This window comes from Sorex fumeus, unplaced genomic scaffold, assembly GCF_029834395.1.
Source record: "Sorex fumeus unplaced genomic scaffold, SorFum_2.1 ptg000041l, whole genome shotgun sequence".
Taxonomy (NCBI): domain Eukaryota; kingdom Metazoa; phylum Chordata; class Mammalia; order Eulipotyphla; family Soricidae; genus Sorex; species Sorex fumeus.
In genome coordinates, this window is record NW_026606098.1 from 10,842,153 (window position 1) to 10,868,022 (window position 25,870).

Here is a 25,870-nt window from a genome sequence, read left to right on the forward strand (position 1 = left end):
CTAATGGAAAAAAAAAAGAGTCTAGCTAAGGACAGTGTATCTTTTTCGTGATTTCAAATAAAATAGCTAGTATACTTCTCCTCTCTGGAAAGAAAGATGGCGGCCGCATGGGAGCCTAGTGGAAAGCAGGTCTGAGCCGGGGATGGGGGCGCGATGGGTACCTCATGGGACTGGGGGCGCTCCGGCCTGTCCTTCACGCCCGACCGAGGTCACCAGTTGCCCCCCACGAGCGGCTCTCCGGCACAGCCACGGCCCCAGAAGCACAAGGACTTAATACAGAAATCCAGCAGCTTGGAGCAGAAAAGCGAATGGACTATGCATTAATCCGCGCCATCTTGCCTGCCCGGAGGGGAAAGGGTGTTGCTCCCTTCCACCTTCTCCTCTCTGGAAAGAAAGATGGCAGCCGCATGGGAGCCTGGTGGAGAGCAGGTCTGAGCCTGGGGTGGGGGCGCGATGGGTACCTCATAGGACGGGGGCGCTCCGGCCTGTCCTTCACGCCCGACTGAGGTCACCAGTTGCCCCCCACGAGCGGCTCTCCTGCACAGCCACGGCCCTAGAAGCACAGAGACCAATCTCTTAATTATCTGACTGTCAGTAGAAATACTTGCAGGGTTAATACATAAAATAGCAGAAATCCAAAACCAAGACATCATTTAATTCTTGAACCCAGCTGTAGAAAGCAGATCATTTCACAATGCTTTTTCAGCATGGCTGAGTTTGGGGGGGGTGGTAAAGTCTAAATAATAATGGTGCAACTTTTATCAAAACAATGAAGCTAGTCAAAGTAGACAGAGTGTTAACTAGAATTCATCTACCCCACAGACATTGGGGGGGGATTGGGGGGATTTATTGGGGTTCTTCGTGGTGAAAAATAAGTATTGGAAAAGGGAATTGTGATTGATATTTGCATGACTGAGACCTAAACTTGAAAGCTTTGTAATTTTTCCCACAGCGATTCAATAAATAAATAAATAAATTTTTAAAAAGTTAAAAAAATAAATAGCTAGTATAGACTTCATTGAGAAAAAAAATCCTTCAGAAGACCAACTTGCAATCGAATTGCCTGGTGCCTTATGGAACAAATTTCATGATTCACAGATTTCCAGATTAATACACCTTTCAATCTGAAGACTGCTCATCTTAGCTCTTCATCCAAAGAGTCAGAATATTGCAGAATGCTACATGTGTCAGAAAACTCTATAGAGAATGGACAGACAGTGCAGTGGGTAGGACACTTGCCTTGTACATGGCAGACCTGGGCTTGATCCCCAGAATTTCCCTATGGTGATCCAAGTCCCAACAGGCATGTTCCCTGAGCACAAAGCCAGGAGGAAGTTCTGCCAAGTGTGGCCAAAGTAACACCAAAAAAATATATTTTTTAAATATTTTAAAGAAATATTGATCAAGTCTCTGTTTACTTAAGAGAAAGATCTGCTATAAATAGCTAAATCTGAGCAAATGTTTTCTTTAATCCATCCAAAAAAGAAAACCATTGAAATCAGGCAACTGGGTGGGGGGGTCAGAGCAATAGTACAAAGGGGAGGGCATTTGCCCTGCACACGTCCAACCTGAGTCCAACCCCTGGCATCCTATACATTCCCCCAAGCACCACCAAGAGTAATCCCTGAGTGTAGAGCCAGGAGTAACCCCTGAGCATCACCCGGTGTACCCTTCTCCCAAGGAAACACAGAATAGAAGTCACATATCTGGGGAAAGCCAGCACAATCTGTCTTTCTTCTTTCTGTCTCTTGCTCTCCTGATGGCTCATCCAATGGAACCTCATTTGCTGGGTTTCGGGAAGCTCCATCCAGACACTTGGATCAAGGAATGAAGGAAACCCCTGGCCGTGGTCCACAAACAGCCCCACACGGATGTTTGGAACTGAACCTCCACGCTCAAGTCTGGGGATGATGCACCTGGTTAGTACCTCAAGAGCACCCTTCTCAGAGGACCCCTGAGTATGGCAGCTATGAACAAATTACCAAATAGACATGACAAACAATAATTTGGTCATGTGCCAGTGTCATTCAGTGAAATTCATCAGTGATCCACAGTCACTGACTCTCAAGCCTGTGGGCATATCCCATGCCACAGGGAGCAGCAAAGGAGACTCTAGATCCCTGTAGCTCTGTAGCACTGTCCTGTTGTTCATCGATTTGCTCCAGCAGGCCCAGTAACATCTCCACTGTGAGACTTGTTACCGTGTTTGGCATATGGAATACGTCATGGGGAGCTTGCCAGGCTTTGCCATGCAGGTGAGATACTCCCAGTAGCAAGATACTCTCTCTATAAATCCCTGATCATATCAAAACTGATTCCAAAGATCATGATGAGAAGTGGGAGGATAGTCATTATGAGCTGAACCATCACATCCTGTTCTTCTATATGGACGTTACTGGGTGGCAAATTCTAAACAGGCATTGTCTGTGTCTTGTGTTACTTCCTGCGCATCTTTTTCTTACTCATTTTTGGGGAAGCTTTTCTGAAAACTTCCAGAAGCTTCTGGGAGCAAGAGGCCACAGTGAACAGGATAACTTTTCAGCACATGGGGATTTCTAGCAAATCAAACAAGTGCAAATCTCATTTTGTCAGGGCAAATGACACCATCTGTCTCCTAAGTCTCTCTCTGGATCTGCCTGTGTGTGGTAACACACCTGGTCTCTGGGGATTGAACAAAGTGGACTCCAGCTTCCACTGGACATCAGAAACATTACCCTCAGGTGGTGGGAGGGAGGGTCTGGAGAATCTCCTCCAGATTGTTTTCCTGCCAGCCTCTCCTGGGTGGTGCCATAGAAATAAAACCATGAGAAGAAGAAATCTGATTCTAAAGTGCAGATGATGCCCTGTTTCAGGAACCTTGGAGGGCATACATAAAGATGCAAGAGGACCAGAGTGATAGTAGATGGTAGGGTGTTTGCTTTGCATGCAGTCAATCCATATTCGATCCCAGCATTCCATATGGTCCCCCAAGCACTGCTAGGAGTAATTCCTGAGTGCAGAGCCAGGAGTAACCGCTAAGCGTCCCCAGTGTTACCCAAAAAGCAAAAAAAAAAGTGCAGGAAGGAACTCAGGAGTCAAGGTCAGGGCTGCTTGTCTTGTCCCACAGCGATAGTACAACAGGTAGAGCACTTGTCTTGCATGCTTTCAGGTTCAATCCCCGGCATCCTATATGATCCGTGAGCACTACCAGGAGTGATTCCTAAGTGCAGAACTAGGAGTAACCCCTGAGCATCCCCAGGTGGGGCCCAAAAAGAAAAGTGGGAGATGCTTGTCTTGCATGTACAAGGACCTGATGAGCATCACTGGGTGTAAACCTAGGGGTCCTCATCTTTCTAGTCCCAACCATCCCCACACAGTGGGACAGAGCATTCAATCGTGAGTCAGTCTGCTTGACTGAGTAGCCTCGGGAGTGGTTCCCAGGATCCCTAAGCTCTGCTTGGGACGTTCCTCTCAACACACACACACACACACACACATACACACACACACACACAAATTTAGTGATGCCCAAACTACACTAACCAAACTTTTAAATAGGCCTACTAAGGAGAGGTTTGGGGGGAGTTAGAGGGGACATAAGGACATGGTTTGGGTACTTCGGGGATGTTGATGCTGGAACATTGGATTCCTGAAATTCTACCATGAACTTCTTTTAAATCACAGTGTCTTGATTTTAAAAATGTAAGGGACCAGAGCAATAATATAGCCAGGAGGGTGTTTGCTTTGCATGTGACTGACCATATTAGATTCCTGGCATGCCATTGGGTCCCATAAGACTGCCAAATGTGATTCCTGAGCCCAGAGTCAGGAGTAAACCCTGACCACTGCTGAGTGTGGTCCCCCCAAAATGTACATGCTTGAAAAGTCAATGGAAGGAAAGGAGGAAGGAAGGAAGGAAGGAAGGAAGGAAGGAAGGAAGGAAGGAAGGAAGGAAGGAAAGACAAAGACTAACAAATTCAATGGCTTGCCTGCCATCAGCAAAGGAGACACAGAGTCTGTCTCTGAGGGAGAAAATGACTCAGGGTCTTTCATCCCTCCATTGAACCAGCCTTGGGGACCAAAGTGTCCCCTAGTGATGCACTTGAGGCGCATCACTGACAAGAGACGGCTCGGCTGAGGAGCCTGCCCAGTGCCCCTTTGACATCCCTGTTCCTCAGGCTGTAGATAAAGGGGTTCAGCATGGGGGTGACCACCGTGTACATTACCGAGGCCACAGAGCTTTTCTCAGACATGTGAGTGGCCGCAGAACTCAGGTAGACGCCCAGGCCAGTGCCATAGAACAAGGAGACCACAGAGAGGTGAGAGCCACAGGTGGAGAAGGCCTTGGACTTGCCCTTCCCGGAAGACATGCGCACCAGGGATGAGACGATCTTCGAGTAAGAGTAGAGGATGCCCCCCAGGGGAGCTATAATCAGCAAGGCCGCAGACAGATACAAGCAAATGTTATTGATCAGGATGTCCGAGCAGGCGACTTTGAGCACCTGGGCTAGTTCGCAGAAGAAATGAGGGATCTCGGTGCCCACACAGAAGGTCAGCCGCGCCACCAGGAGGATGTGCCACAGGGCCACCCAGATGATGACCTGCCAGCACGCAAGCACCAGATAGGCACAGACACGGGGGTTCATGATGACCGTGTAGTGCAGGGGGTGGCAGATGGCCACATAGCGGTCATAGGCCATAACGGTCAGGAGGAAATTGTCCAACCCAACAAATACCATGAAGAAGTAGACCTGCGTGAGGCAGCCCACGTAGGAGATGGCTTGGCTCTGCGTCTGGATGCTCACCAGCATCCTGGGGATGGTGGTGGTGGTGAAGCAGATGTCCCCCAGGGACAGGTTGGAGAGGAAGAAGTACATGGGCGTGTGCAGGCGGGGGTCAGAGATGCTGGCCAGGATGATGAGCAGGTTCCCCAGCACTGTGACCAGGTACATGGACAGGAAGACGCCGAAGAGGACGGGCTGCAGGTCCGGATCCTTTGAGAGTCCCAGGAGGAGGAACTGTGATGCTTCTGTCTGGTTTGCTGCTTCCATGGAGCCTGTGAATCTGCAGGGAAGACACAAATTTTGTTGTCGGGGCTGGAGTGATGCTACAGCGTGGAGGGCACTCACCTTATACACAGCTGACCACAGATTGACCCCCAGCATTCCAGAGGATTCCTTGAGCCCTGCCAGGTGTGATCACTGAGCACAGCCTGGTATGTCCCTAAGCTTCTAAGCAGAAATAAGGGTACAATGACATCATAAATGTATAGAGACTGTCCCACAACAGTTGTTCCCTAAAAGGTGATTCGGATTATTGCTATCCTGACTGAGGGATAACACTGCATTACAATAATTCGGATTATTGTATCTTGACTGAGGGATAACATTGTAGCACTGTCCTCCTGTTGTTCATCAATTTGGTCAACCGGGCCCAATAACGTCTCCATTGTGAGACCTGTTACTGTGTTTGGCATATGGAATACGTCACGGGTAGCTTGCCAGGCTTTGCTGTGTGGGCGAGATACTCTCGGGAACTTGCTGGGCTCTCCAGGAGGGGCGGAGTAATCGAACCCAGGTTGGCCAGCCCGGCTGGGTGCAAGGCAAACGCTCTACCGCTGTGCTATCACTCCAGCCCCGACTGAGGGACACGGCTCTTAATTTAGTCCCTGTAGTTCCTTCATGCAGAATTCTTTCCCCTTGCCTGTGCTGTGATGAACTGGCCAACACTTGTCAATGATAACAGACCAATCAGGACACAGTTGAAATGAAACCTTACCCTGCTGGATCTCCACATGGTATTTCTGTCAGTGAGCACAGCTGGGACTCAGATCCAGCTCAACTGACAACCACTCATTTGCTGGCAACATGGCAACGTCTAGAGCTGTCCAGGAGCCTCGCTTCATCTCCACCTGGTGAACACAAATAAAATGAATCGATGACTGAAATCAAACACTGACCAAGAGCCCATGTGCTTGTTGCTAACCAATGCCCACTGCAAGGAGCGTGGACTGAAAGATGTCTGACCCCCGCTAAAGTACAGAGATAGTGGCGGGTTCTAAAAGAAGGGGACAGCAAATTATTTGTCTTGTTCAGAGATCGGTGAATTAGGAACAAAGTGGGGGTATATCAGGAGTATTTTATCCTAACAGGGATGTCCTGGGACTAATTCTCAAAGCTCCCAATTAAAAAGTTTCCTGGGCTGACTCCTGGCTCTGCACTCAGGAATTACTCCTGGTGATGCTCAGGGGACCCTATGGGATGCTGGGGATCAAACCCTTGGGAGCAAAGCTGGAGATTCACGCGCTCCCTCTCCCTCCTCTGTGCCTCCTTGCCTTGAAAATACCCTTCGATTCCATGTTTAGGAGGCTTTTCTTATTTCCATAACAGCACGTTGGAATTGTCTGCTTTTATTAATGCATGTGTACATAACTGTTAGGAATGATGCTTGCTCCTGTAAGATGAAATCTGTTTATTTTCTTCTGCCCCGGGGGCAGGCGGGAGGTGGAAGGGACCTGGGGCCGTTGGTGGAGGGAAGGTCATACTAAGGGTTGGGGGTGGAGCATCATGTGCCCTGAAACAACTCTGCTATGAACAACTTTCTACATCACAGAGTCTTACTAAAATTTATTATTATTGAAGCTGGAGCAATAGTACAGCAGGTAGGGCGTTTGCCTTTTAAGCAGCCAACCCGGGTTCAATCCCCGGCATCCCAAATGGTCCCCCAAGCACTGCCAGGAGTAACTCCTGAGTGTAAACCAGTAGTAACCCCTGAGCATCGCTGGGTCACTTCACTTAATCATTTAACTTCCCGTTAGTCGTCAATTTGCTTGATCGGGCGCCAGTAACGTCTCCATTTGTCCCTGTCGCGTGCTAGTATAGCCCAATGGCATCTATTCGCTCTGGAAACATGAAGAGCCTCAAACCGATCGTTCATGATCTTGACGAAGAAGTCTGACCATCTGGTAGGTGGGCGGCCATGCGGTCTTTTGACATCCCGTGGAATCCAGTCAGTAACAGCTCTAGTCCAGCGGTCATCTTTAAATCTCATTACGTGACCAGCCCATCTGATTTTTGACACCTTGGCAAATGAGACAGCGTCCCTGATTCTTGATCGTCGATGGATGTCGGAACTCCGGATTTTTTCTCTCATTTGAGTGAAATGTGATATTCCAAGCATAGCTCTTTCTATTCTTCTTTGGGAGACCTGAATAGCGTTCTCATCCTGTTTGCGTAGGGCCCAGGTCTCTGAGGCATATGTTAATGCAGGAAGAACAGTGGAATCAAAGAGATGTGCCCGGAGCTGGAGGTTCTTCGTCCTCTTAGCTATTTCTTCAACGTTCTTGAAGGCGTTCCAAGCCTCTCTCTTCCTCCTGTGCAGCTCGGGTGCCAGGTCATTTGTCATGTTGACTTCTCGACCTAGGTACACATAGCTGTTGCATTCGGAGATGGTCGTTCCGTTGAGAGCAAATGGGGCATCAGGAACGAGGCTGTTTCTCATAAACATTGTCTTCGTAAGATTCAGCTGTAGTCCTACCTTTCCACGCTCACGGTCAAAGTCGGCCAGCACTTATGCCGCTTGGCTGATATTTGGTGTTATTAAAACAATGTCATCAGCAAAGCACAGGTGGTATAATTGCAGACCATCTATCTTCACTCCCATTCCTTCCCATTCCAGTCGTCGCATGATGTTCTTGAGGGTGGCACTGAAGAGTTTCGGTGAAATGATATCACCCTGCCGAACCCCTCTCTTGACATCAACGATCACTTCTTTGTAGAATGGTGAGATCCTGGTAGTGAATCCGCAATACAGCTCACGGAGGATCTTGAGGTATTGGGCTTGAATGCCCTGATTGGCTAGGGCTTCAATGACCGCTTCCATCTCAACAGAATCAAAGGCCTTCTTTAAATCAATGAACGTTAAACAGAGCGGCATCTTGAACTCCCGAGAAACCTCAATGAGTTTGGTTATTGTGTGGATATGGTCGATGGTGCTGAATCCTTTGCGGAACCCGGCTTGCTCGCATGGTTGTCCTTCATCTAGTGTTCTGCCAATCCTATTTAGGATGACTCGAGTGAACAACTTGTAGATGACAGACAATAGGCAGATCGGGCGATAGTTGCCAATGTCATGGATGTCTCCCTTCTTGAACAGTAGTACGGTCCTGCTGGTTTTCCATTGGGACGGAACCTTGCAGGTAGCAAGTGAACCTTGCAGGTAGCGAGTGAAGAGCCGAGCCAGTGTATTGATGAGTACTGATGGCAGGTTCTTCAGGTGTTCAGGTCTGACCTTGTCTGGGCCGGGTGCTGTTTGTTTCTTTACCGACGAAATGGCGTGTCGGATTTCGGAAGGGAGAACGTTGGGAACGACATATCCATCCTGTGGAATTTGGTATGTTGTCAAGTGGACATGGCTATCGAAGAGATTTTAGTAGAAGTCATGGATAATCTTCTCCATTGCCATTCTGGAGGATGCGATGGATCCATCAGGACGTCGGAAGGCAGTCATCTTGGTCTTGTAGTTGGCGAAGGACAGGCGGGCATAACGAATACTTTTCCCAGCTTCTGCAGCATCTACCAGTACTTCTGCTCTTCTCTCTTTGAGGTCTTCCTTGATCGCATCTCTGCACTGCTTTGCGAGCTCAGACATTAGCTTGCAGTTGCCTGAGGCATGCGCCAAACCACGCTGGCGAATTAGCTCAAGAGTTTTCGAAGACAGGCGTTTTTTTGTGGCTATCTCTCTCTTGGCATTCCTCGCACATTCATGGAGGTGCTGAACCAGTCGATTGTATTCCTCGTCAATGTTGTCAACAATGGCATCTTCCCATGTTGCCGCAATAGTGCCAAAGAGTTCCCAGTTGGTGGTCGTTCTGGGAGTTCTCTTTTTGAACTTTGCAGCCCTTTCTCCCCGCTCTGTGAAGCAGAATTTTGCACGAAGGAGATGATGGTCCGATCCCGTTCGAAATTTTGGGACAACAGCGACATCAGTCAGGCAATATGATGTGGTCTATTTCATTGTGGAATCGTCCACCGGGAGACTCCCATGTCCAACGTTTAGATTCTGCCTTCTGGAACTGTGAGTTACCATGGATGGTCTTTGTCGACATGATGAACTCAGACAGTCTCTCACCCTGTTCGTTCCATTCTAGGCCATGGGTCCCGGTGTGAAGTCTTCAGCTGATCTTCTCGGTCCTATCTTGGCATTAAAATCACCCACAATGATCTTGTAGAAGGTGTGGTCTTCTTTATAGAACTTCTCCAGCTCCATGTAGAACTTCTCGATTTCTCTTTCATCATAATGAGATGTTGCTGCATAGACAACGAAGATAGAAAATGCAGGCAGTGAGCCACATCTATTCAAATGTAAACGTCCGATTCGGGTTGTTAGGCATTTGAATGAATCAATGCTCTTGGCCAAGTTTGTGTTGACAAGGACACCGACGCCTCCAACACCTCTTTTATCGCATGTTCCGAGGAACAATTCTTCTCCAGTGTTGAAAAGGGCATGGTGAGATTCGTGCCTTCTAGTCTCGGTCAGACCAATGATGTCGTACTTGATCATTTGCGCTTGTACCATCAGGTCCTCGATGGATGTATCTGATGCTAGCGTACATGCATTGAAAGTACAGACGATCATTTTTGTCTTCCTTTGTTGTGGCAGCCTAGTTCGGCCTTGAGATTTTGTCGGCCTCTCCTTTCTCATCCTTCTCAGTGCTGCCATGTCGGTGAAGCCTTCAGGGTCAGGTGAATGAGACCAGTTGTAGTTACTGGTTTTGGCATATCAAATACACAGCGGATAGCTTGCCAGGCTCTTCTCTGCGGGCGGAATACTCTCGGTAGCTGGCCGGTCTTTCCGAGAGGGATAGAGGCTTTTGGGGCGACCTCTAATCACCCTTGTAGGTGTTACCATATTTGAACCCTATCAAATATGGTACGACAATTCTGGAAGATGGGTATTTAGTGTTTTATGATGTGTTGCGCGGCCGCGAAGCCGGAAAGCGTCCTGGAGTGTGGCGACGTCTGGGTAGTGGAGGTAGTGTCGATCGCTGGGTGTGACCCAAAAAAAACAAATAAATAAATAAAATGTATTATTATTTTGCTTTTGGGAATAAAAATAATAATTTTAATAATAATTTAATAAAAATAACAATTTTAAAATAATAAAATAAAATTAACCTTCTGAATTTTTTAAAGTAATGTGGAGTACACCCCCAATTCAATCAGCTTAATCAATGGCTGAACAAATAGCAGTACTCCTACATTATTAAAAATAATAATAACACACATGATCATGTGTCACATACAGTTTTGAAGTTCAGATTGAGTCAAACATGAGCAGGACGAGAAAAAGTTCTGATAAAGGTGTAATGAGGGTCCCTAAGTATTATCAAGAAATCTTGTTAGTACTTCCATGACCCAGGCTACCTTTAGCACGCTACATTGTCCTTGAGTAAATGTTAGTTAGGTTTGTATTGTTAATATTACAAATGTTGATGTTTCACAAGCACAGAGAATAATGGATGTCCCTTTGTGCATTTTTAATAAGCACAAGGGGCACACAAGGCAGAAAAGCTCAAGTAGCTGGACTTTTCTGACCTTTGCTCATAGTGAAAACAGTCTTTTTTTAATAGCTTATTATGTATGTTTGTCTTTGCTTTTTAGGTCACACCAGGTCACACAGGGGTTACTCCTGGCTCTGCACTCAGGAATTACTCCTGGCGGTGCTCAAGAGACCATATGAAATGCTGGGATTCAAACCCATGTCAGCTGTGTGTAAGGCAAATGCCCTACCCGCTGTCCTATCACTCCAACCCCTCTAGTAGTTTAATTCTTTTATGTAGGAGTACTGCTATTTATTCAGCCACTGATTAGCTGATTGAATTGGGCATGAACTCCACCTTACTTTTTTTTTCATTTTTTATAATTTTATTTATTGAAGGCTGGAGCGATAGCACAGCGGTAGGGTGTTCGCCTTACAAGCGGCCAACATGGCCGACCCGAGTTCGAGTCCTCCGCCCCTCTCGGAGAGCCCGGCAAGCTACCGAGAGTATTCGATATGCCAAACACAGTAACAACAAAGTCTCCAATGGAGACGTTACTGGGCCCACTTGAGCAAATCGACGATCAACGGGAGGGCCTTTACCATCTTTACCATTTATTGAATCACCATGAGAGCAGTTACAAAGCTTTCGGGTGTAAGTCTCAGTCATACGATGAAACACCCGTACCTTCTCCAGTGCCTGTTTTCCACCACCAAAAACCCCAGTATACCCCCATACCACACTCTCCCCCTACCTTTGGGGCAGAGGATTTCCACATTTCCCTCTCTCTACTTTGATCACATTCAATATTTTGACACCAGACCCACCATTATTATTTGGGATTTTACCCCAACACTAAGATCTGCTGAAAAGGCAACAGTAGACAATTTGTTTTCTATTGCTAGTTATGAATAACATGTGATGTCATGTGGCTGCACAGTGGCCGTGCAATTTTGAAATTCCGAAATTTTAACACTTAAATCTGGAGGGATTTCTGCCAAAACCTGCTGCTTCTGAGATTTGTTCCTTAGTCTCTGGGATCATGGCCGTTAAGCAGCTTGATCAGGAGCCAGAAAGGCAGTTCATGGGCAGCAACTCAGGGTCTTGTTGGGACGGGGAGGAAAGGGCCGGCTCCACCCCCATCCCGTGAGGCCCCACGTGTCTCATCACTGAGGGCCCAAACCTGAATATCCAATGGTCTCTGGAGGATGACAGCCACCAAGCCACCTAGGGGGAGCAGGTGGAGGGACAGCACCCTTTCCCTCCTGGTGTGGCCCAGCTACAGTAACCTACTGCAGGTACAGACGCATTTTGGCCAAAAGCCACTGAGTTCCGAGATTTGTTTCTGAGTCTCTGGGATCATGGCCGTTAAGCAGCTTGATGAGGAGCCAGAGAGGCCATTCATGGGCAGCGACTCGGGGTCTCATTGGGGTGGTGAGGGAAGTCTAGTAGTTTAATTTTAAGATAGTTCTCTAGAGGAGCTTACTCATTGCCACAGTACTCCATTGTCCTGGCAGTGAATGTGTGGATTATAATAATTTTCTATTGATATACTGTCCTCCCGTTGTTCTTCGATTTGCTCTAGCGGGCCCAGTAACGTCTCCATCGTGATACTTGTTGTTACTGTTTTTGGCATATTGAATATGCCACAGGTAGCTTGCCAGGCTTTGCCATGCGGGCGAGATACTCTCAGTTAGCTTGCCGGGCTCTCCGAGAGGGGTGGAGGCTGAATAAATAGAAAGTCAAAGTTGCTTTGTATCACTATCGTTTTGATACACAAAATAAACATTATCTGTGTAAATCCCCACTCACTCGAAGAGCTGTGTAAGCCCCTCTCTCAAGGGGATTACACTTGAGAGGATGTTCGCAGGCACTCTGGGCGGCTCTCTCTTGCTGCCCGCATTTGGTGCTCTCCATCTGGGATGGCTGTTGCTTTGGACTGACAAAGGAAGAACAAGGGCCAAGCTGGTTGCTGATTAGTTGCCATTTATTCAATCTCTCATCTCTCCCAGCTCTCTCCAACCCTCTCTCTCTATCTCTCTATCCGTGCAATTCTTTCTTCCTGCTATATCTGTCTCCTCTATCTCTCTCTCTCTCTGCTGTCTCTCTGTTGTCTCCATAACTGTCTCCCCTCTTCTCTCCTTCCATGCAATCCTCCATCTCCTTCAATCCCCCCTTTATCCCCACGGTCACATTTTATTCTCTCACCACGCCTCCCCAACCATGCCTCCCCACGGGAAAAGTGATCAAAAATGTTTTTCTAGACTTTCCGACCACCTGCAGCCCACAAGGGCAAAACAACCCTCAAGGTGTGTTTCTCCTCTCCTTAGAACTGCAACTTAATTAACATCTTTAATTCTACTTCCTAATATTTACCATTCTGTATGGACACAGTAATAGACAATTTTAGGCTTATAGGGTGACTTTCCTGGGGACATCTCGCTACAGAATCAGACTGCAGTGTTCAGGCCGGATTAATCATTCCTAACCCCAGCAGGGTCCAAATCTAGTTATTACTTTTGGATTATGACAGAATTTGTCCATGACCAAGCTCTTAACTTATAATTAAGCATTAGGGCACTTTAGCCAAGCCCATTTTGATGCGAGGGTAGCTCATAGCTCACCATTTGCCCTTGATCCATCCAGTCCCTCGTCAGGACCCTACCTTTGGAGTTCTAAAGGTAAGGGCAACTGAGGCTTAAGTTGAGAGATCAGATGTCTAGGAGGTAATCTTATCTGGAGTCAATCAACTCCCAAGCTACAGGCTTGTCTTTTTAACTGTCTTCCTGTATCCATACAAAAAGCAATTTTTCTGAAATAACTAACCACGCAAAGGACATTAAGGAAAAGAGAAAGACAATATTTACAAGTCAGAGTCTGATCAGTAGACAAAGATAATTGACAGGTTAGGATGGGGGGCAATCAACAAACACAAGCTCCCAGCAGCCAGGCAGGAAGGGCAAATCAACATTATCCTACAATTATCCACTTTAGTTTCTTTTACTATTTAAAGTCACATATTAAAAGGTAAAAGGTAAAGGCCCTCCCGTTGATCGTCGATTTGCTCGAGCGGGCCCAGTAACGTCTCCATTAGAGACTTTGTTGTTACTGTGTTTGGCATATCGAATACTCTCGGTAGCTTGCCGGGCTCTCCGAGAGGGGCGGAGGACTCGAACTCGGGTCGGCCATGTTGGCCGCTTGTAAGGCGAACGCCCTATCCGCTGTGCTATCGGGCATTCGCCTTACAAGTGGCCAACATGGCCGACCCGAGTTCGAGTCCTCCGCCCCTCTCGGAGAGCCCGGCAAGCTACCGAGAGTATTTGATATGCCAAACACAGTAACAACAAAGTCTCCAATGGAGACGTTACTGGGCCCGCTCGAGCAAAGTCACATATTAATTACTTAGATTTTACAACTCGGAATGTAGCCTACTGTCTAAAAATCTTGTTTCTGTTCAAGCTAATTCAGATTGTCCATCCATGCATGAGAACAGCTGAGCTATGAAATTGGGCCTCATGTTTCCTACCAATAATGAGGAGATAATATTCCTTAGGAGTACTTAAGTGACATCACTATTGCTAGGATAATTGGAAATAAAAATGTAAAGCTTTCTTAAATCACTAGAATAAAAAGCCTCTGGTATATTGTAGCTTCACACTGTACGTTTTGAACTTACCCACTTTTCTATCTAGATTAATAGCTGCCTGATTAATGATAGTCAGTATGAGCTGAATTATCACATCCTGTTCTTTATATGGACGCTAGTGGGTGGCAAATTCTGAGCAGGCATTGTCTGTGTATTGTGTTATTTCCTGAGCATCTTTTTCTTACCCACTTTTGGGAAAGCTTTTCTGGAAACTTCCAGAAGCTTCTGGGAGCAAGAGGCCACAGTGAACAGGCTAACTTTTCAGCCCATGCAGAATTCTGGCAAATCAAACAAGTGTAAATCTCACTTTGTCAGGGCAAATGACACCATCTGTCTCCTAAGTCTCTGTCTGAGTCTACCTGTGATGGGGTACCACTTCTAGCCTAGGGATTGGACAAAGTGGGCTCCATTTGCCACTGGACATCAGGATCATTACCCTGAAGGTGGGGGGTAAGGGGAGCATCTGTAGGATATTGCCTGTATTCCTGCCGGCCTCTCCTGGGGGATGCCATAGAAATAAAACCATGAGGAAGAAGAAATATGATTCTAAGTTGCAAATGATGCTCTGTTTCAGGAAGGCATACATAAAAATGCAGGAGGACTGGAGCAATAGTGCGGGGGGGGGGGGGTGCCTGCATGCATTTGACCCATGTTTCATCCCAGCATCCCACCCCAAGCACTTCGAGGAGTAATTCCTGAGTGCAGAGCCAGGAGTAACCCCTGAGCATCACCGGGTGTGACCCAAAAAGAAAAAAAAGAAGGATTTATGAGGGAACTCAGGGGTCAGAGCCAGGGCTGCTTGTCTTGGTCCAGAGCTATAGTACAGCAGTACAGCACTTGCCTTGCATGCTCCCAGGTTCAATCCCAAGCATTCCATATTGTCCCCAAGCACCACCAGGAGTGATTCCTAAGTGTAGAGCCGGGAGTAATCCCTGAGCATCACCAGATGGGGCCCAAAAAGAAAAGTAGGGGATGCTTGTCTTGCATGTACAAGGACCTGATGAGCATCACTGGGCATAAACCTAGGAATACCCATCTTGCTAGACCTGACCAGCTCCACATCATGAGACAGAGCATTCAATAGTCAATCAGTCTGCTTGACTGAGTAGCCTTGGGAGTGGCCCCCAGGCTCCCTAAGCTCTGCTTGGGATGTCCTTCTCATCACACACACACACACACACACACACACACACACACACATACACATACACAAAACAAAAATTTAGTGATATCCAATGTACACTAACCAAAATTGTAAATAAGCCAACTAAGGAGGGGTCTAAGGGGTTGAAAGAGAACATGAGGACATGGCTTGGGTTGGGAATAGGGGGAGGTTAGTGCTGGAACATTGAATTCCTGAAATTCTACCGTGAACATCTTTTAAATCACAGTGTCTTCATTTAAAAAAAATGTAAGGGTCCAGAGAAATAATACAGCCAGGATGGCGTTTATTTTGCACATAACCGACCCAGGTTTGATCCCTGGCATGCCATCGGGTCCCCTAAGACTGCCAGGAGTGATTCCTGAGTTCAGAGTCAGGAGTAAACCCTGAGCACTGCTGAGTGCCACCCCCAAAATGTACAGGCTTGAAAATTCAGTGATAGGCAATGGAATTCTAAGCAGCTGTCAGGAGAGATGAAGTCGTGAACTTTGCTTATAAATGGATAGACATGGAGAGTATCATACTAAGTGAAATGAGTCAGAAAGAGAGAGAGACAGACATAGAAGGACTGTACTCATTTGTGGAATATAAAACAACATAACATGACGCTGACACCTAAGGATAGTAGATACACGGGACAGGAAGATTGCTCCATAGCTGGAAGCCTGCCTCATGAGCAAAGGGGAGAAGGCAGCTGTAATAGATAAGGGATCACTAAGAAAAAGATGGCTGGAGGAATCGGTCGGGATGGGAGATGTGTGCAGAAAGTGGATAAAGGATCAAACATGGTAGCCTCTCAGGGTCTGTATTGCTAACCACAATTCCCAAAAGTAGAGAGATTATGGGGAATCATGTCTGCCATGGGGGCAGGGGGAGGGTGGGAAAGGGGGGGTATACTGAGGATATTGGTGGTGGGGAATGTGCACTGGTGGAGGGATGGATGTTTGATCATTGTGTGATTGTAACCTAAACATGAAAGCTTGTAACTATCTCATGGTGACTCAATAAAATTTTTTAAAAAGTAAAAAAAAAAGAAAATTCAGTGGTAGGAAGGAAGGGAGGGAGGGAGGGAGGGAGGGAGGGAGGGAGGAAGGAAGGAAGGAAGGAAGGAAGGAAGGAAGGAAGGAAGGAAGGAGAGTGGGAGGGAGAGAAGGAAGGAGGGAGGGGGGAAAGGAAGGAGGGAGGGAGAGAGGGAAGAAAGGATGCTAGGCAACAAAGAACTGAGAAACAAAGCATTTTCTCAGGCAGTTTATTACCATGACTCGTGGGGACAGGAGAACCTTCCAACTATCCAAGTCAGCTTTCCAAATATTCTTACATCAAATTCAAAACCACATCACAACTGTCATACAAAGCAGGAAAGCAACAGTAGGTGAATAGGCTGGAGCCCACCATGCCAGGTGACAGTCCAGTTCCACCTTGCTCCCTGTTTTGGAAAAGTGGGGCAACAGGAGGAAACGGTCCTCACAGGGAGTTTTGAAGAAAAGTGAACTCATACCCATGAGCAGCAAGTCCTGACTCAATGGGGTTTCCTTGGGGGTGATTCCAGAAAGATTGATTTCAATTTCTTCAGGAGAAACAGCTTAGAGTAGAGTTAGTGATGGCGGGTTAGCATTTGAAAGGATTTGGGGTGGAAGTGGGGGAGAGTCTCATTGATTCCAAAGGTTTCCATTCACAGACTGGGAATGTTGGGAAAGGAACTTTATGTATTTGGAACAAAAGTGGGAAATGGAGGAGACCTGGAATTGCAGAACGAAGTCATAGAAAATACAAAAAATACAAGCCAGAGAGAGAATATAGCAGGTAGGATGCTGGCCTTGCACACAACCAACCTGGGGTCCGATCCCTGGCATCCCATTAGAGTCCTCTGAGCACCACCAGGAGTGATTCCTGAGCATCACCAAGTATGGCAGAGGGAGAGAGAGAGAAAGAAAGAAAGAAAGAAAGAAAGAAAGAAAGAAAGAAAGAAAGAAAGAAAGAAAGAGAGAGAGAGAGGGAGGAAGGAAGGATGGAAGGAAGGAAGGAAGGAAGGAAGGAAGGAAGGAAGGAAGGAAGGAAGGAAGGAAAGAAAGAGGAAGGGATGGAGGGAGGGAGGGAGGAAAGAAAGAGAGAGAGAAAGAAAGAAAGAAAGAAAGAAAGAAAGAAAGAAAGAAAGAAAGAAAGAAAGAAAAGAAGAAGAAGAAGAAGAAGAAGAAGAAGAAGAAGAAGAAGAAGAAGGAAGGAAGGAAGGAAGGAAGGAAGGAAGGAAGGAAGGAAGACAGAGAAAGAAAGAAAGAAAGAAAGAAAGAAAGAAAGAAAGAAAGAAAGAAAGAGAGAAAGAGAGAGAGAAAGAGAGAAAGAGAGAGAGAAAGAACAAAGACTAACAAATTCAATGGCTTGCCTGCCATCAGCAAAGGAGACACAGAGTCTGTCTCTGAGGGAGAAAATGACTCAGGGTCTTTCATCCCTCCATTGAACCAGCCTTGGGGACCAAAGTGTCCCCTAGTGATGCACTTGAGGCCCATCACTGACAAGAGACGGCTCGGCTGAGGAGCCTGCCCAGTGCCTCTTTGACATCCCTGTTCCTCAGGCTGTAGATGAAGGGGTTCAGCATGGGAGTCACCACCGTGTACATTACCGAGGCCACAGAGCTTTTCTCAGACACGTGAGTGGCCGCAGAACTCAGGTAGACGCCCAGGCCAGTGCCATAGAACAAGGAAACCACTGAGAGGTGTGAGCCGCAGGTGGAGAAGGCCTTGGACTTGCCCTTCCCGGAAGACATGCGCACCAGGGATGAGACGATCTTCGAGTAAGAGTAGAGGATGCCCCCCAGGGGAACTATAATCAGCAAGGCCGCAGACAGATACAAGCAAATGTTATTGATCAGGATGTCTGAGCAGGCGACTTTGAGCACCTGGGCTAGTTCGCAGAAGAAATGAGGGATCTCGGTGCCCACACAGAAGGTCAGCCGCACCACCAGGAGGATGTGCCACAGGGCCACCCAGATGATGACCTGCCAGCACGCAAGCACCAGGTAGGCACAGACACGGGGGTTCATGATGACCGTGTAGTGCAGGGGGTGGCAGATGGCCACGTAGCGGTCATAGGCCATGACGGTCAGGAGGAAATTGTCCAACCCAACGAATACCATGAAGAAGTAGACCTGCGTGAGGCAGCCCACGTAGGAGATGGCTTGGCTCTGCGTCTGGATGCTCACCAGCATCCTGGGGATGGTGGTGGTGGTGAAGCAGATGTCCACCAGGGACAGGTTGGAGAGGAAGAAGTACATGGGCGTGTGCAGGCGGGGGTCAGAGATGCTGGCCAGGACAATGAGCAGGTTCCCCAGCACCGTGACCAGGTACATGGACAGGAAGGCGCCGAAGAGGACGGGCTGCAGGTCCGGATCCTTGGAGAGTCCCAGGAGGAGGAACTGTGATGCTTCTGTCTGGTTTGCTGCTTCCATGGAGCCTGCGGATCTACAAGAAAGTCATGGTTGGGAATGGAGTGATGCTACAGAGAGGAACTTGCCTTGTACTCAGCCGACCTTGGTTCAATTCCTGGCATCCCGTAGGTTTCCCCATACACACACACACACACACACACACACACACACACACACACACACACACCAGTTCCCCCAGAAGTGATTCCTGAGTGCAGAGCAAGGATTAATGCCCAAACATGTCTAGGTGTGGTCCAAAAATAAGTAAATAAATGAACAAATTCATGGTTGGGGCCAGAGAAATAGTCCAGTGGGAGATTGCTTGCTTTGCATGCAGACAACCCCAGTTCCTTCTCTTTTACCCCATGGTCTGTCGAGCTCTACCAGGAGTAATTCCTGAGTGCAGAGCCAGGAGTAACCCCTGAGTTTCACCGTTGTAGACAAAAGAAAAAAAAATTTTAAGTAGGAAAAAAATGTTATATTATTACCTTCTTTGTCAGGCTAAAAATTCCTTTGGTCATAATAGGGTCTTGATGAATGACCAATATTATCATTATGACAAGATGGGTCTATAATTCTACCATAGAACTAGGAGTTAAAAAGGGAATCAAATAATACCCAAGAATAGCTTAGATCAGTACCAGGAGGATTACTCCATGGCTTAGAGTCCAGCTGGGCATTCTAGGGGAAAGGGAAGCTCAGATAGAGAAGGGAGCACCAAATAAAGGGTGTTTGCAGGATCCTCCTAGGAGGGAAGATGCATGTTGAAAGTAGACTATGGACCGAACATGATTGCCACCCAATTCCTCTTTTGCAGACCACAACACCCAAAAGGAGAGAGAAAACAAAAGGGAATGCCCTGCCACAGAGGCAGTGTGGGATGGGGGGGATGGGGGTGGGAGGGATACTGGGATCCATGGTGGTGGAAAATGGGCACTGATGGAGGGATGGGTATTTGATCATTGTGTAATCGAAACCCAAGCACAAAAATTTGGACGTCTACAACTGTACCTCATGGTGTTTCAGTAATAAAAGCAAAAAAAAACCAAACAAACAAACCAAAAAAAGGGAATCAAAGTCCACTGCAGAGTACACAAATAAAAATTCAAGTAATATATTTTCAATGCCAGAGTGGATAACAACTTATGTTAATGAGTAGAGCTTTATACTCAACTGCATTCAATGATTTAAATATTTTTGAATTTGAATTTTTTTATTTACATAGGTTCCAATCAGATGGTCATCACTCATCACAAACTGACTTTTTTTTTTTTGCTCTTTAGGTTACACCCAGCGCTGCTCAAGGGTTACTCCTGGCTCTGTACTCAGAAGTTACTCCTGGTAGTGCTTGGGGGACCATATGGGATGCTGGGGATCGAACCCGGGTCAGCCACATGCAAGGCAAACGCCCTCTCCACTGTACTATCACTCCAGCCCCCCAAACTGACTTTTACTGACTTATTTTCTCTTAAGTCCACTGACCTTTGAGCAACAAAATTCCTTTAAGTTTTGTTAGAACAAGTGATATGACATCCATTTGTTCTATATGCCTGTCCCGGGGGGTGGGCTGGGGTAGAGGTGGGCAGGAGCCCGGGGCGGAGGGAAGGTCACACAGGTGGTGGGATGGGTGTTGAAACACTGTGTGCCTGAAACAACTCTCTGATCAGCAATTTTGTAAGCCTTGGTATCTCAAATATATTTTTTAACTACAGTGCAAAACTAGGAGTTCTCAAGGAGAGCCTGTGTCAGGATTTCCTAGGATAGAATACTTGCCCAGAGTTATTTCGGTGCCTTAAGACTTTATCTGTTTTCTCTGCAGCAGCGTCAGCTCTGGCACTTGAGCAGATACTGGCTAGACGGATGGAGCGGTGGGAAGGAAACTCACCCGGAGGCAAGACACAACATTCCCTGATACGCTTCCCGCCCCCAGCACCAGACTCCGCTTAGAACGCTACAGCGGCCGGTCATTGCCTGGCCCCCTCCTCAAACAAGGTTGCCTACAACCCCAGCCGCCACCAAGGCCCGATGGGGACATTCCAGATACAGCGGTTGTTACCTCTCGGCACCGCCATGCAGCATATAAGCTAGATGGAGATCCTCGTGGGGGTGAGAGCCGGCCTGCAGGGTGGGTGCTTCCAGAAAGAGGAGGGAGTGCCTGAGCTGCAGAGATGATGCAGGGGACAGAGGACATGCAGGTGTGAAGGAGAAGCTTGGGACAGAGCAAGAGTGCGTGCGCATATGTTGGGGCAAAACAAGTAGATTCATAGACCCAACGGGTGAGTGATCTGTCGGTGCAATAGCCACTGTTTTGATCAGCCAATGCTTTCTACCAGTTATTGTTTTCTATTGATTATTGATTATTAATTATTGATTATTGGTTGAGGGAGGGAGGGGAAAAGACAATGAAATAATGGGGCTGGGATCTTAAAACGCTGGTGAACGGGTTGGTGCAGTAATCCTGCAACTGTAAAATGACATTGGTGGTGCTGGGAAGTAGGATGCTTCCATTGAAAAAGAAATTTTTTTTTTGCTTTTGGGGTCACACCTGGTGATACAGAAGGGTTACTCCTGGCTCTGCACTCAGGAATTACTCCTGGTGGTGCTCAGGAGACCATATGGGATGCTGGAAATCCAACCCGGGTCAGCCACGTGCAAAGCTCTGCCCCTTCAAGAAATAATATTAATTTTAGGGACTGGAGTGATGGTACAGAGGGTAGGGCATTTGCCTTGCACACAGCCAACCCGGGTTCAGTCCCCAGCATCCTATATAGTCCTCCAAGCATCGCCAAGGAGTAATTCCTGAGTGCAGAGCCAGGAGCAACTCCTGAGCATCCCTGAGTGTGACACAAAATATATATATATATATATATATATATTAATTTTAAATTAAAAATGACTGAGACTCAATTTCAGCTGTAAGGGAAGGTGAAATGATCATTTTAGCTATGAATATTTTTACTGTAAGAAGGGTGAGCACTGTAAATCAGGAGACGGGGAAACAGCAAGTATTTGCTGCAGACAGAACAAAATGTGACAGACTGGAGAGATAGTACAGTGGGGAAAGCATTTACCTTGCACACAGTTGACCCAGGTTCAATCCCCGCCATCCCATAGGGTCCCCCAAGCACCATAGGAGTGATTCCCCAGCCCAGAACCAGGAGTCAACCCTGAGCACTGCAGGTTGTGTGACCCAAAAACAACAACAACAACACAAAGAAAAAAATGTGAAGTTTCTGGGTGGGTCTAATAAAACCAGAGAGAGTGGGCATCTGGGGTAGGTAGTGCCATAGCATCTTTGCTGAGAAGGTGGAAAGGAAAATGGCCTTTTTTTAGTTTTTGGTTTTGTTTTTGGGTTTTTTTGGTTTGTTTGGGGTGGTTTTTTTTTTTTGTTTTGTTGCTTTTTGGGTCACACCCAGCAATGCTCAGGGGTTACTCCTGGCTCTACACTCAGGAATTACTCCTGGAGGTCTGAGGGACCATATGGGATGCCAGGAATCAAAGCCAGGTTGGCCGCATACAAGGCAAATGCCCTACCCGCTGTACTATCACTCTGACCCATAACAGCCCAATTTAAAGTTTTCCAGTTTGGAGTCAGTCATTTGAGACGTCTACTGTGAACTTACTCTGGTCATGACTGTCTCAACTCTGCAAGCCAAACCAGAAGGCTGCGCACATTCAACTTTTTCATACTGGAACTCTAGAAAACAGAAAACAAACACTAGAGTCATACAAAAAAGACTGTTTTTTTTTTTTTGTCAAGTCGGAAGTCATGTTGATGTTTGTGTGTTTAAATGACATAAAGAGAACCTGTGTTTTCTTGCAAATCTTAATTTTTCACTTTAACTGCTTTAACCATGTGTCTGTCACTTCATTCAAGAAAACATTGGCCAAGAATTTCCCCTGTGAAAAATTTATCTTTCGCCTGTCATCATTGCTTCACCTGGTCACGGGTTTTTCTGGGTTTTTTTGTTTGTTTGTTTGTTTGTTTGGTTGGTTTTTGCTCTTTTGGGTCACACCTAGCTATGCACAGGGATTACTCCTGGCTCTGAATTCAGAAATTACTCCTAGCGGTGCTTGGGGGACCATATGGCATGCTGGGAATCAAACCCGGGTCAGCTGCATACAAGGCAAACACCCTACCCGCTGTGCTATTGCTCCAGCCCCCAGTCACAGTTATTTTTAATTCTTCCTTCAGAGGGAGAGGTTGGCCCTGTGGTAAAGGGAACTGTTATGGCTCGTATTCACAATTGCTCATTGATGGGCTGGAGTGATAGTACAGCAGGGAGGGTATTTGCCTTGCACAATGTGGACTCTGGTTCGACCCCAGCATCCTGTAGAGTCCCTGTGCATCACCAGGAGTGATCCCTGAGTGCAGAACCAGGAGTCAAGCCCTGAGAACTGCCAGGTGTGACCCCAAAACCAAATAATAATAATAATAATAATAATTTCTCATTGAATTGTGCTCCATTGGAGCGGTAGCACAGCGGTAGGGTGTTTGCCTTGCACGCAGACGCCTGGCCAAACCAGGTTCAATCCCTCCACCCCTCTCAGAGAGCCCAGCAAGCTACCGAGAGTATCTCGTCCGCATGGCAAAGCGTAGCAAGCTACCCACGACGTATTCAATATACCAAACACAGTAACAACAAGTCTCACAATGGAGATGCTACTGGGCCCACTCGAGCAAATCAATAAACAACGGGAGGACAGGGCTACAGTGCTACAGTGCCCTTTACCTTTGGGGCTGCAAGATAATACAAGAACCTCCCTAAGCTTCTAAGAAGCTATAAGGGAGTGGGGGGAGCAATAGTACAGCAGGGAGGACATTGCCTTCCACCCTTCCACGTGGCCAACCCAGGTCCAATCCCCAATATCTCATAAGGTCCCCCAAGCACCGCCAGGAGTGATTTCTTATTTATTTATTTATTTATTTTTGCTTATTGGGTCACATGCAGCAATGCACAGGGATTACTCCTGGCTCATGCACTCAGGAATTACTCCTGGTGGTGCTAGGGGAACATATGGGATGCTGGGAATCGAACCCGGGTCAGCCGCGTGCAAGGCAAACACCCTACCTACTGCGCCAGCCCCAGGAGTGATTTCTGAGTGCAGTGCCAGGAGTAACCCCTGGGCATTGCTGAGTGTGACCCAAAAAGCAAAAAATAGAAAAAAGAAATGGAAGAAGATAGTATAGGTACAATGACATTATAAATGCATAGAGACTGTCCCACAACAGTTATTCCCTAAAAGGCAATTGGGATTATTGCTATGCTGACCGAGGGACACAGCTCTTAATTTAGTCCCTGTCGTCCCTCCATGCAGAATTCTTACCCCCTACCTGTGCTGTGATGAACCGGCCAACACTTGTCAGTGATAACAGACGGATCAGGACACAGTTGAGAAGACGCCTTACCCTGCTGGGGTCTCCACGTGTGGTGTTTTGTCAGTGAGCACAGCTGGGACTCAGGTCCAGCTCAACTGACAGCCACTTGTTCTCCGGCAAACATGGCAGTGTCCAGAGCTGTCCAGAAGTCTCGCTTCATCTCCACCTGCTGAACACAAATAAAATGAATCTATGGCTGAAATCAAACACTGACCAAGAGCCCCTCTGCACCGTGCCAACCAATGCCCACTGCAAGGAGCCTGGACTGAAGGATGTCCAGGACCCCTGCTAAAATACAGAGAGGTCACAGTAGGTGGCAGGTTCCAATAGAAGGGGACAGTAAGTTATTTGTCTCGTGAGATCTGTGATTTGGATATAAAAGAAGGTACAACAGGAGTATTTTACCCTGGGGGATGTCCTGGGGCTAATTCTCAAAGCTCCCCATTAAAAAAAGTTTCCTCTTTCAGAACAACTTTCTTGGAAAAAAGAAAGAAAAGTTCCAGCCCCAGGAAATGATGAAAACTTGGCTTGAAAACTCTTTTCCCTGGGGCAGGAGTGGGGGGCTGGGGGATCTGTGGGTCCATCATGTTCCACTTCCTTTTGGAGTCTGTCTTCCCTCGGGCAAAAGCTGCTAGTAAAGGATTCCCATGACATGATCTATGCCAATCAAAGTATGAAATTGGCAATTATGTCAGCAGGACCCAGCACCCAAGACTTGCTCTAGCAGATTAAGATGTAACACAAAATGTCATTCAAAAAATGATATTGACAATCAAACGCTCATAATTGCTGGCTTATGTAATATGCAAACAGCCCAGGACACATGACATTGTTATAATTAATGTTTTGAAGATAAGTCAAACTGGAGCAATAGCACAGCAATAGGCTGGAGTGACAGCACAGCGGTAGGGTGTTTGCCTTGCATGTGGCTGGCCAAGTCTACCCAGGTTTGATTCCTCCACCCCTCTCGGAGAGGCCAGCAAGCTACCGAGAGTATCTGGCCCGCATGGCAAAGCCTGGCAAGCTACCCGTGACGTATTCCATATGCCAAGCAGCACAGTAACAACAAGTCTCACAGTGGAGACATTACTGGGCCCGCTTGAGCAAATTGATGAACAACGGGAAGACAGTGCTACAGTGCAGAAGATAAGTAACCAAAAGGGGCAGTTCAACAACTCGTTGAGATATGACACTGTAAAGAGCATCAATGAAATTAGAATAGACCCATCTTCAGAGAAGACAGAAAAATTGATCCAGGGGGAATATATTTTTTAAGGTGACTTTCAAATCATCAGAAAAGTTAGGTCCAAATTAGACTGTGTCCAAATTAGTTTGTTTTAAGGGAAAAGTGATCTCAAAAACACACTCAACAAGGGAAAATTAGAGATGGAGTCAATTTAAGTTTGAACAATGACAAGAATTGGGAAGGAAAGTTTGCTACAAATCACAGGCAAATAATTTCACCACGGGTACAACATCACAATCCATAGAGAAAGGGGACTGGAGCAATAGCACAGCAGGTAGGGTGTTTGCCCTGCAAGCGGCCGACCCGGGTTCTATTCCCAGCATCCCATATGGTCCCTCAAACACTGCCCAGGAGTAATTCATGAGTGCATGAGCCAAGAGTAACCTCTGGGCATCGCTGGGTGTGATCCAAAAATTTAAAAAAAAAAAAAAAAAAAAGATGAGTAACTGCAAATGCTTAAAAGTTCATGACAAGGGAGCTGAAGTGATAGAGCAGT

General features: G+C 46.9%; 2 protein-coding genes across 2 annotated transcripts; both read right to left on the bottom strand.

Moving 5' to 3' along the window:
* Positions 1-4,091: 4,091 nt before the first annotated feature.
* On the bottom strand, positions 4,092-5,030 carry LOC130028889 (olfactory receptor 7D4-like). Its single transcript, XM_056119724.1, has one exon. The coding sequence runs from the start codon at positions 5,028-5,030 to the stop codon at positions 4,092-4,094; it is 939 nt and encodes a 312-aa protein (XP_055975699.1).
* Positions 5,031-17,830: 12,800 nt separating this feature from the next.
* LOC130028890 (olfactory receptor 7D4-like) lies at positions 17,831-18,769 on the bottom strand. Its single transcript, XM_056119725.1, has one exon. It carries the CDS (start codon positions 18,767-18,769, stop codon positions 17,831-17,833), a length of 939 nt encoding a protein of 312 aa, XP_055975700.1.
* Between the last annotated feature and the right edge of the window lie 7,101 nt (positions 18,770-25,870).

Coding starts and splice junctions, on each gene's coding strand:
- LOC130028889 (XM_056119724.1), bottom strand. CDS start 5,030: ATGGAAGCAGCAAACCAGACAGAAGCATCACAGTTCCTCCTCCTGGGA.
- LOC130028890 (XM_056119725.1), bottom strand. CDS start 18,769: ATGGAAGCAGCAAACCAGACAGAAGCATCACAGTTCCTCCTCCTGGGA.